An 11,741-nucleotide genomic window follows, 5' to 3' on the forward strand; every position below is an offset into this window, starting at 1 on the left:
GCCAGTAGCCGATCTCTACCACGCTTATTAACCGCACTTGTGAGGGGGCGACATGACCACGGCAGACACCGACCTGGCAGAACCTTTGGCTTTGAACCTACTCCAAACCCAAGGGGCATTCTCTTTTCTAAAAAAATACTTTTATTGGTGCATTATAGTCTCATCTCATATTGTAGTTTATGGTGACAGCAATATCCACACACGCAGAACTTGGCGAGCCTTCCCCTGCCGATGGGAGCAGGACACACTCAGAATACAGAGGAGGGGTCTAGCTCTGTGGGGGAGTCTTGCCTCGTGTGTGTGAGCCCTGGGTTCAATCCCCAGCACTGCAAAAAGAAAAGAAAAAAGAAAGAAAAACAATAGGACTGTAAGGTGACTCTTGGTTACATTAGTGCGGGGCTGGTGCGTTAATCCTTAGGAGTTTTCTTTTAAGCCCAACAGAGGCGACCACTTAGTGGAGACTTTGGGGCCCACCCTCCACCCTCCTTAACCTTTTGCTCGGTTTCCCTAATATCTCTTGCTCCTCCTCCAGGTACTCTCAGGCCACTGTGACTGTCACTCCACGAGCCCTGTTTACCCTGCTCACACCGACCGATTCTGCACGAATGAGAATCTGATACACTTTGCACAGGTATAAAGAAGCAATCGTGGAGCCTTCCAAGCCTGAGCCTTTGAGACATCTAATCACGGCATGTGGTAATGTGATAGAATTCCAAACCCCCAAAACTGAGAGCTTAAAGAAAGGGAGATTTGAGAAATGACATTTAAGGAGTGCCCATCCAGTGCCAAGTGTTTCCAGGGGGAGGTGTGTGTGTGTGTGTGTGTGTGTGTGTGTGTGTGTGGTACTGGGGATGGAACCCAGAGGCTTTCTACCTCCGGGCTATACTCCCAGACCTATTTTCTATTTTATTTGGAAACAGGGTCTCACTAAGTTGCTGAGAGCCTCACTAAGTAGCTGAGGCTGGCTTCGAACCTGCGCGATCCTCCTGCCTCAGCCTCCCAAGCGCGGGGATGACAAGCGTGCGCCACCACGCCCGGCTCAGGGGGATTTTAAGTGCTATCCCAATTGGTCTTCACAAGCCTGTGTGTGAGCTTATCCCCAGTTCTATTTTTTGGATAAAGCAACCAGCTCAGAGAATCTGATGCCAGGTCACACAGCTGGAAAGAACGAAAATGGATCTCACATCTACTCTCTCTCCTCAGTCAGTGTTTATGCGTTAGGTAGGGCAGAGACTCCTGACGCCAACCCATCATTGGGTAAGCTTCCCCAGGTCCGCTTAGGAAATTTAACTTCTGTGTTCAAGGCTGCAGAGCAGGGCAGAAGCTGCAATTGTGGGCACCCCGCCGGGTGGGGACAGTAGCCAGGCTGCTAATGACTCAGGCTTTTCTCTGCCTAGCCGCGCCTCCCAGCTCTGTTGACGTGGGTTGTGCACATGCGTTCCCAGTACCTTTGAGGACCTGCCTACCTACAGTTCTCTCTCCTTGCGTGGAAAGAGTTGAGTGGTGCGTTTTTTGCTTGCTTTGTTGATTAACTCATTGATTAATTTATTTTGTTTTTGAGAGGAGGGGTTTTGAGAGATTTGGGGTGGCATGGATGGGGAGGAGAGACAGGACCCCAGAGGCACTGTGCTTAGAGTACTGCAAGATTTCGGGGTGAGAGCACAGTTTGTTACATTAAGGAGCTTTTTCCTTTTTGCTTTCTTTTTTTAAACAAGGGTTTTTTTGTTTGTTTTCTTTGTTTTGTTTTGTTGTTGTTGTTGTTGTTGTTGTTGTTGTTGTTTTGTGTGTGTGTGTGGTACTGGGGTCCCTGGAAGCCCTTCTACCTCTGGGCTACACTCCCAGACCTATTTTATACTTTTTTTTTTTATTTTTGGAAACAGAGTCTCTTAGGACAGCGCGGCTGGCTTCGAACCCGCACGATCCTCCTGTCTCCACCTCCCAAGCGCGGGGATTACAAGCGTGCGCCACCACGCCCGGCAAGTAGAGGGTTTAAACCATATTAAACCATGGGGCAGCATGCCATTTTAAACAAAAGACATTGGTGGGTTTTTTTTTTTTTTTTGAGTTCCATCTTTGATTTCCTGGGGCAGAAGGGGGAAACCGCTTCTCCTTACCAAATATGAATGAATTCTTTTTCAAAAGGGCCCTAATCTTTCCCCCAAGAATGAGTAGTAATGCCTTTTCCTTGAAAAGGGCTTTGTGGTTTTCCAAAGCACACTCACCCAGGCAATTATCTTACTTAACCTTCACTTTGAACTTGTCAGACCAGGCAGATATTATCGTGGGCAAGGTGAAGAGAGGGGCGTGGCTAGTGGCCAGAACTACAACCACAACTCTGCTGCCAGCATGTGCTGCCTTTGGGATTTTTCGCGCTTGTTGTTGTTGTTGTGATTTCTGGTTTTGTGGTTTTGCTTTGTCTTGCGGTTCTAGGGCTCAAACCCAAGTCTCATGTGTGCTAGGCCAGGGCACTACCTCTGAGCTACGTCCCTGTCGCCATTTTATTCACATTTGCACTGGGGTCATAGCGCTGTCTCTGCTTCTTTCTTGCAGGTCCAGTTGTCTTCTGATTGCTGGCGCAATTGCCACACATGGAGGCCCAGAGGTCCCCCAAGGAAACTGTCCTGATTACAGGTGGAGCTGGCTATTTCGGCTTCCGGTCAGTCTATCTACAAAATATGCCTATAAAATTATTTTTTTAAAAAAAACATAGCTTTCAATTTTATTTCTTTATTTATTTTTGCAATATTAGGGAGTAAACTCAGGCATTTTACCTCTGAGCTACACCCCCAGCCCCCCCTTTTTTTTCTTTTTGCAGTACTAGGGATGGAACCAGGGGCATTCTACCTCCAAGCTATAACCCCTGCCCTATTTTTATTCTTTATTTTGAAACAGGGTCTCACTGAGTTGCAAAGGGCCTCACTAAGTAGCTGAGGCTGTCCGCGAACCGCGATCCTCCTGGCTCAGCCTCCCGAATGCTGGGATGACGAGCGTGCGCCACCACGCTGGGCTAATAGCTATCCTTTCAGTTATGTCATTGTACTTTGAGTAGATGAGGGGATTCGCATTTTTAGGAATTGGAGCAAATGAGACTTGTACTAGTGGGCATGCAAGTGAGGGACTCAGAATGAGTCTAGAGGGCTTGGACCAGCCCCACCTTAATGGGTAAATTCTTTTATATGGTTTTTCTAGGCACCGCTTCTGGACAACTTGATCTAACTCTCTTTCTCTTATTTTTTATTTATTTATTTTTAGTACTAGGGATTGAGCCCAGGGGCATTCTACCTCCAAGCTACACCCTCTGACTTATTATTATTATTATTATTATTATTATTATTATTATTTTATTATTATTATTGAAACAGAGTCTTGCTAAGTTGCTGAGGGTCCCTCGCTAAGTCACCGAGGCTGGCCTCGAACCTGCGACCCTCCTAATTCAGCCTCTCAAGTACTGTGAGATCCCGGGGGAGTGGGCTACCTCACCGGGCTTTGATCTGACTTTTTTTTAACTATCCTCATTTCAGCCTGGGCTGTGCTCTGAACCAGAAGGGAGTCCGTGTGGTTCTGTTTGACGTCAGCAGCCCCACTCACACCATTCCAGAAGGAATCAAGTTCGTTCGCGGGGACATCCGCCGCCTCTCTGAGGTGGAGCGCGCCTTCCAGGATGCCGACGTCGCGTGCGTGTTCCACGTGGCTTCTTACGGGATGTCAGGGCGCGAGCAACTGAATCTAAACCTGATCGAAGCGGTCAACGTGGGCGGCACGGAGAATATCCTCCGGGCTTGCCAGAGGAGCGGGGTGCCCAGGCTGGTTTACACCAGCACCTTCAACGTCGTCTTTGGAGGTCAAGTCATCAGAAACGGGGATGAGTCTCTGCCTTACCTACCACTCCATCTGCACCCGGACCACTACTCTCGGACCAAATCCATTGCAGAGAAGAAGGTTCTGGAAGCCAACGGTTCCGCCCTGGAAGGAGGGAATGGTGTCTTAAGAACCTGTGCTTTGAGGCCGGCCGGCATCTATGGGCCTGGGGAACAAAGACATCTCCCCAGAATAGTCAGCTACGTGGAGAGAGGCCTGTTCAAGTTTGTGTACGGGGATCCCAGGAGCCTGGTTGAGTTCGTCCATGTGGATAACTTGGTAGAGGCGCACATCCTGGCCTCAGAGGCCCTGACGGCTGGCAAGGGCCACGTTGCCTCTGGCCAGCCCTATTTCATCTCAGACGGCCGGCCCGTGAACAACTTCGAGTTCTTCCGGCCTCTGGTGGAGGGCCTGGGCTACCCCTTCCCGTCCATCCGCCTGCCGCTGGCCCTGGTCTACGGCTTTGCTTTCCTGACGGAGATGCTGCACTGGCTGCTGGCGCGGCTGTACAACTTCCAGCCCTTCCTCACCCGCACCGAGGTCTATAAGACCGGCATCACGCATTACTTCAGCTTGGAGAAAGCGAGGCGAGAGCTGGGCTACGAGGCCCGGGCCTTTGACCTGCAGGAAGTCGTACAGTGGTTTAAGGCCCACGGTCACGGCCGAAGCTCTAGAAGTCAGGATTCTGAGTGTCCCGTGTGGGGCGCACTCCTGGTCTTCCTCTTGGTTTTATCTGCCTTCATCTGGTTGCTTCCTGGGATTCTGTCAGGGTGAAGGACAAACTCGAAATGAAGAGCCCACCTCCACTGGCTGGGGTGGTTCCCAAGACCAAATGTTAAGCTTCAAGATATGAATAGCCAGGCATGGCAACGCATTTGTGTAATCCCAGCACTTGGGAGGTTTGAAGACGGGAAAATCGCAGGTTCAAGACCAGCCTCAGCAACCTCAGCAACCTAGCAAGACCCTGTTTAAAAAAAAAAAAAAAAAAAGGGCAGGGAGTGTAACTCAGGGGTAGAATGCCCCTGGGTTCAGTCCCCAGTACCACTAAACAAACAAACAAACAAACAAACAAATAAATAAATAAATAAATAAATGGGGGGTAGGCGGCCCGGCCTGCTCCCGGGAAGGCCTGGTGCCGGGCTGGAGGCCGAGCCGTGGGTACCAAGGAACTCAGCACTGCCGTGCTGCGCCGGGCCATGACGCGCTTAGAACAACAGATCCTGCTCTGCGCGGTGAGGCTGTGGGACTTCGCTCTTGGAAGGGAGAAAAAATTCATTGCTACCAAGTGCCTGATCCCACAACCTCTTCAGACCACACATACTGTCTTCTCTTATTCGAAAGAAAGAAAGAAAGAAGGATTGGAGAGGGGTCAAGATGGCTGCAGCAGCAGCCAGGATTCTGGAGATGCAGACAAAACATATCCAACTGACCTGGAACTTTTGGAAAAATTCCCCGCAAAGGGGGTCTGCTTCTTCCTTACCTGCTTAAGAATCCTGGACATCATCTGTAAGGAGGGAGCTCAGCGGAGACCTAGGAGGAAGGCGGTGTTGTCAGCGCGGCTGCGGTGGTGGTGGAGGCTTGTATTTGGGAGAGGCAGAGATCTGATCCAACCCACCCTGATCTCCTGAAGAAATTGCCCCAAAGGTGGAATGCTACAGTTGCACATGCTCAGGAATAATGGACAACATGCGGTGTGGGAAAAGAGTTTGGGCAAAAATTGAGATGGAGGAGGCAGAGGCAATGGCAGTAGCCAGTACTTAGGAGAGGCAGAGATCTGATGCAACACACCTGGATCTTTTGAAGAAATAACCCCAGAGGGAGAACGCTACCACCGCACATGCTTGGGAACTTGGGACAACATGCTGTGTGAAGAGGGTGCTCGGATCGAAGCCTACCAAGGGGTGAGGCCTGTGCCGGGGACAGATAGGATGGGATCAGAACCTGCTGTGATGCAAGGCCAGTGCAGGGGCCTTCAAGGCCATGATCGGAGACTGCCGAGGGGTTAGGCTGGTGCCGTGACCAGCGAGACTGGGATTGAGGCCTGCCATGAGGCGAGCACGAAGCTGGGGCCTCCGAGGCTGGGATCGGAGCCTGCTGAGGGGTGAGGCCAGTGCCGGGGCCAGCCTGGTTGGGATTGGGGCCCACCATGAGGCAAGACTGGTGCTGGGGTCTCCAAGGCCAGAATCGGAGACTGCCGAGGGGTCAGGCCAGTGCCGGGGCCAGCAAGGCCAGGATCGGAGCCTGCTGTGAGGCAAGGCTGTTTCTGGGGCCTCCGAGGCCGGGACCAGAGCCTGCCGAGGGGTGAGGCTGGTGACGGGGCCACTGAGGCCAGGATCAGAGCCTGCTGTGAGGCAAGGCCTGTTCTGGGGCCTCCAAGGCCAGGATTGGAGCCTGCCAAGGGTTTAGGCCTGTGCTGGGGCCAGCGAGGCCGGGATTGGAGCCTGCCATGAGGCAAGGCTGGTGCCAGGGCCTCCAAGGCCTGCTGAGGGGTCGGGCCAGTGCCAGGGCCAGTGAGGCCAGGATTGGAGCCTGCCATGAAGCTAGGCTGGTGCTGGGCCTCCAAGGCCAGGATTGGAGCCTGCCAAGGGGTTAGGCCGGAGCAGGAACCAGCAAGGCCGGAATTGGAAACTTCCATAAGGCTAGGCCAGTGCTGGGGCCTCCAAGGCTGATATCAGAACCTGCCGATGAGTTAGGCCGGTGTCAGGGCCAGCGAGACTGGGATCAGAGCCTGCCATAAGGCATGGCTGGTGCTGGGTCCTCCAAGGCCAGGATCAGAACCTGCTGAGGGGTTAGGCCGGTGCCGGGGCCAGTGAGGCCGGGATCCAAGCCTGCCATGAGGCAAGGCCAGTGTGGGGGCTTCCAAGGCCGGGATCAGAGCCTGCTGAAGGGTTAGGCCGGTGCCGGGGGCCAGCGAGGCCAGGATTGGAGCCTGCAGTGAGGCAAGGCCTGTGCTGGGGCCTCCGAGGCTGGGATTGGAGCCTGCCAAGGGGTTAGGCAGGTGCTGGAACCAGTGAGGCCAGGATCGGAGCCTGCAGTGAGGCAAGGCCTGTGCTGAGGCCTCTGAGGCTGAGATTGGAGCCCGCCAAAGGGTGAGGCTGGTGCCAGGGCCAGTGAGGCCGGGATCAGAGCCCGCCTTGAGGCAAGGCCAGTGCTGAGGCCTCCAAGGCCATGATCAGAATCTGCCAATGGGTTAGATGGTGTCAGAGCCAGCAAGACCGGGATCAGAGCCTGTCGTGAGGCAATGTCAGTGCTGGGGCCTCTGAGGCCAGGATCGGAGCCTGCCGAGGGGTTAGGCTGGTACTGGGGCCAACGAGGCTGGGATCAAAGCCTGCCATGAGGCAAGGCCGGTGCTGGGGCCTCTGAGGCCGGGATTGGAGCCTGCCAAGAGTAGAGGCTGGTGCCGGGGCCGGGGAGGCCAGAATTAGGGCCTGCCATGAGGCAAGGCCAGTGCTAGAGCCAGCGAGGCCGACATCAGAGTCTGCTGGGTGGCCAGGCCAGTGCTGGGGCCGTCAAGAGTGGGATCAGAACTTGCAATGGGGCATACACAGAGAAATATCACAGAAAATAAAAACCCAGAAGCTTTCCATAATATGCAAAAACTAGGAAGAAATAGGTGATAGGAGGAGGTCATGGTGTACATAAATGTATCAAAGTTAATCACAAATCAAGCATGGGATGGAGGGAGGGAGAGGGAATGGGATGGGGAGTGGATGAGGGCTAATTGGATGATGTGTGCTTGTATAGCCTCAAAGTCTTGTATTCCATTGTGATGTATGACTACAACGCACCAATAAATATATATATATTAAAATTTTTTTTAAATGAACAGCACTGAACCCATCTAAAAAAATGTTTTTATATTTAAAAATAAATAAATAAATAAATGCATAGTATTATCTGGGGCCACATGTTAGCTCTTTAACACTTAAGAATAGGTTCTTGGGAGCGGGGTGTGGTGCCACACACTTATAATCCCAGCACTTGGGAGGCTGAGACAGGAGGATCGCAGATTTGAAGCCAGCCTCAGTAACTTAGTGAGGCCCTCAGCAACTTAGTGAGACCCTGTTTCAAATTAAAAAATAAAATAGGTCTGGGGGTGTAGCCTGGAGGTAGAAGGCCCCTGGGTTCCATCTCTAGTACTAAAAATAAATTAAGTTAAATAAGAGGTTCTTGGGTTAAATATCTCTTACCTCCTCATACTGCTGTTGTTGGAAGGTAAGAAAGGGCAAAGAGGAGTTTGAAATGTGCCTTCCTGTATCCTCACACGTGTGTGTGTGTGTGTGTGTGTGTGTGTGTGTGTGTGTGTGTGTGTGATGCCAGGAGCATTGTACCTCCAAGCTATACCCCCAGTTCTATTTTTTTAAGTCTTTTGATTTTTTGAAACAGGGTCTCCCTGAGTTGCAAAGGGCCTTGCTAAATAGCTGAGGCTGTCCATGACCCACGATCCTCAGGTCTCTGCCTCCCAAATGCCGGGATTACAAGCGTGCACCACCACACCCGACTTCCTTGCACTTGGTTTTTTTTTTTTTTTTTTTTTTTTTTGGTGGTACTGGGGTTCCTGGAAGCCCTTCTACCTCCGGGCTACACTCCCAGACCTATTTTTACATTTTTATTTGGAAACAGGGTCTCCTAAACCTGCGCGATCCTCCTGTCTCTGCCTCCCAAGCGCGGGGATTACAAGCGTGCACCACCACGCCCGGCTTCCTTGCACTTTGAATGGGCACAGAAGTCCCTCTGGAGTCAAAGGGGTGCTGCTTGGTTGGCTGGGAAGGTCCTACCTGAGTATCTCAGAAACAAACAAACAAAATGTACTTATTTCTGTCTCATGCACATGAAGTAGACCCAATTTAGACTGATATGGCGATGGCAAGAGGAATGGCTTGAAAATGTGGAAAAACAGCAGTCTGGGCCAGATCCCTAACCGGATCCCTGCCATACCCACCCTGGGGCTGTCTGCTGCGGCAGGAGCCCCAGCTGGGCACCGCGTGAGCTGTCGCACTTTGCGACACAGAGGCCTCACTCTTGCGTGACCGTGCTGGTGCTTAAACAAACAAGCCTTTGTCTCTGCCTCCTAGGATTCTTTTGACAATTAAATGAGATCAAGCATCTGAAATGTGACTCAATACACATAAGCCAATATTTTTGTTAATATTAAAATTACATGTCCCTTATAGGTTTTCTTCCTCAGAGTGTCTCCTCAGACCTTTCTGGAATGTCTGCAGTTGTATCCTGCAACAATATATGCTCAGTATAAAGTTCTGGGCTCTAAGCAGGACATGGTGGTGCAGACCCATAACCCCTGAACTTGGGAGGCTGAGACAGAAGAATCATAGATCTGAGGTCAGCCTCAGCAACTTAGTGAAACCCTGTTTCAATAATAATAATAATAATAATAATAATAATAATAATAATAATAAAGCTGGCTCAGGGTGTAACTCAGAGATAGAATTCCCCTGGGTTCCATCCCTGGTACCCTACACACATAAAATATTAAATTAAATTAAAAAATTGCCCTCTGAGGATAGATCAAAGACTTTGAAAAAAGCTAAAAATCTGATGATTAAAGAAGGTGATCCATCTGACGATGCTATTTTTTCGTTTAAAAATGTAGCCTAACTCTAATACAGGGTCTTTCTTACTGCAAAGGACTGGGGATTCCCAAAGGCAGCCTCCAATGAGGAACAAAGGCGGCATCGTCTGTCCACCCAGGAAGATTCCCTGGAAGGTGCTCCATTTAGACAGTTGCCTGGGCACCAGAGTGGGAAGAAGGAAGGCTTCACCCTGCGGGGCTCCTCCCACAAAAGGACAGGATTGAAACGGGAGAGGGCGGATGGCTGCAGACGTTGCGCTAGAATTGTCCTGGAGTTTTGAGAACACAAATAGACAAACGGACCTGTCGATTGTTTCCTGAAAGTTTTGAAAAAGTAAAAGCCTTCAACTTGCCCAGGAGGCATGTGGCATCTCTGCAGGACTGAGTGTCCTCATGACACAGACCTGTGCAGGTGGGCCAGGCAGCAGCTGTGCCTTACTGACCTGGCCTCTGACGTCAAACACCATCGCTCCGCCGTGTATCAGCCACCTGGATCACATGGGAGGCCAGGCGTGACGGCGTGAGTACCAGAGCACGGGGGCTGCTGGGGGACTCTGTGGAGACTGGGTTCCTGGGGACTGCGGGCTCCCTTTTCTAGGGAAGGTGGCCACATTCACAGCACCAAAGTTTCCCCAGCCTGCTTCTTGCCGGCAGAATCGCAGGGATCTAAAGGCCTCCTTACATCCGGGTGGGATCCCTTCCCATCCGACCTGGCCGTGTGGCCTTCTGCTTCCCGGGAGTCTTGCTGTAGTTCACTGCCTAGGCCAACGCTTCACCCACAATCCTCCTTGAGAGGAGTCCTCTACCTGGAGTTCTGTCTGGACTGCCGGACAGCTTCTGGGCAGCCTGGTTATCTGAACGGTCCTCGGAGGAGCTTTCGCAGCCACACGCATGCACTGAAACGTCCACAGCATCACGTTTTACACGGGCTCCCCTGTGCAGGGTGGGGACACACGGGGACACAGGAGGACGCAGGAGGACACCAGGGGGTGGAGGAGCCTGCCTGCCCCGCTCCTGCGCCATTTCCTTCTGAGTTTTCTTCCTTCTTCCAAGGGTGAATATTCTTTTAGTATTTAGATAATTTACTGTCTTGAGTCTCTCGAAGACTGGGGGAAACAGCCAAGCCACACTAGGATCGTGTTAACTAAGTCAAGACAAGAGGAGTCTAGCAAGAAACCGAGGTCCTTCCATGTAGGATAGGAAGGAGATAGTAAACGCTACATGAAGCAGGGGCTGGAATCCCAATACAAGGGAGCTTGAGACAAGAGGATGACAGGTTCAAAGCCAGCCTCAGCAACTTAGACACTCAGCAACCTAGCGAAACCCTGTCTCAAAAGAAAAAAATAGGGTTGAGGGTAGAGTTTGGAGGTAGAAAGCCTCTAAGTTCAATCCTCAGTAACACACACACACACACACACACACACACACACACACGTTGCAAGGTGTTGAGGGAAGAAGGGAAGAGGAGGGGTGTGGGCAGAACATACAGGCGCTTGCACTGCCAGGGAAGTGCCCACTCCTCTTCTCAGGGTGGGGCATGCTGCAGCGGGGGGCCTCCCTAGTTCTAGGGCTCCCTCTGCCTTCTTTCCGTTAACCTGGGCGTGGATCACCCCCACCTGCTCAGAGCAGGAAGAGGATGCTCATGCCTGCCTACACAGGGGCGCCGCTCCCCGCAGCCTGAGCGTGAGCCACCCAGCCTTTGGACCTCAGCCACCGCCTCTGAGAAGCCATCTGGGGCAGCCTTGTTTTCTGGAAGATCTCTGTCTCCTAAGTCGGGGAGCATGCTGGTTACCACAAGGTCACCGGGCTGCATTGTCAGAGGCTCAGTTGGATTGCCAACCACTGCTGGAGCGTCTTCTACCTCGAATTCCTTTCCAGCCCCCCTGTCCACCTGGCCTCACAAACAGGGCAGAAGAAGTGGCTGCAGGTTCTGCTTCTCGCCTCAGCCCCCTCCTGGACCAAGGGCCCCAGAGGCAGGGGCACCCCAAGAGTGTGCCTCTAATTAAAATCTTCACTGCTTGCCAGCATCCCTTGTTTGAGAGACAGACACCCCACTGTCCTTTTTGATAATAACCCCCCCTCCAGCCAGGCGTGGTGGTGCACGCTTGTAATCCCAGCATTTGGGAGGCTGAGACTGGAGGATCGCGGTTCACGAACAGCCTCAGCTACTTAGTGAGGCCCTTCGCAACTCAGTGAGACCCTGTTTCAAAATAAAAAATAAAAAATAGGGCTAGGGTGTAGCTCGGAGGTACAATGTCCCTGGGTTTCATCCCCAGTACCTCAAAAAACAAAA

The 11,741-nt window shown here is 51.9% G+C and overlaps 1 protein-coding gene across 1 annotated transcript; it reads left to right on the plus strand.

Annotated features, from left to right (window-relative positions):
• Positions 1 to 2,588: 2,588 nt before the first annotated feature.
• Positions 2,589 to 4,632, plus strand: SDR42E1 (short chain dehydrogenase/reductase family 42E, member 1; the record flags this gene model as incomplete). Its single annotated transcript, XM_080703462.1, has 2 exons — positions 2,589 to 2,656; positions 3,522 to 4,632. The coding sequence occupies 2 exons, from the start codon at positions 2,589 to 2,591 to the stop codon at positions 4,630 to 4,632; spliced, it is 1,179 nt and encodes a 392-aa protein (XP_080559588.1).
• Positions 4,633 to 11,741: the final 7,109 nt, after the last annotated feature.

This window comes from Muscardinus avellanarius, assembly GCF_963383645.1.
Source record: "Muscardinus avellanarius genome assembly, chromosome: 10".
Classification (NCBI taxonomy): Eukaryota; Metazoa; Chordata; class Mammalia; order Rodentia; family Gliridae; genus Muscardinus; species Muscardinus avellanarius.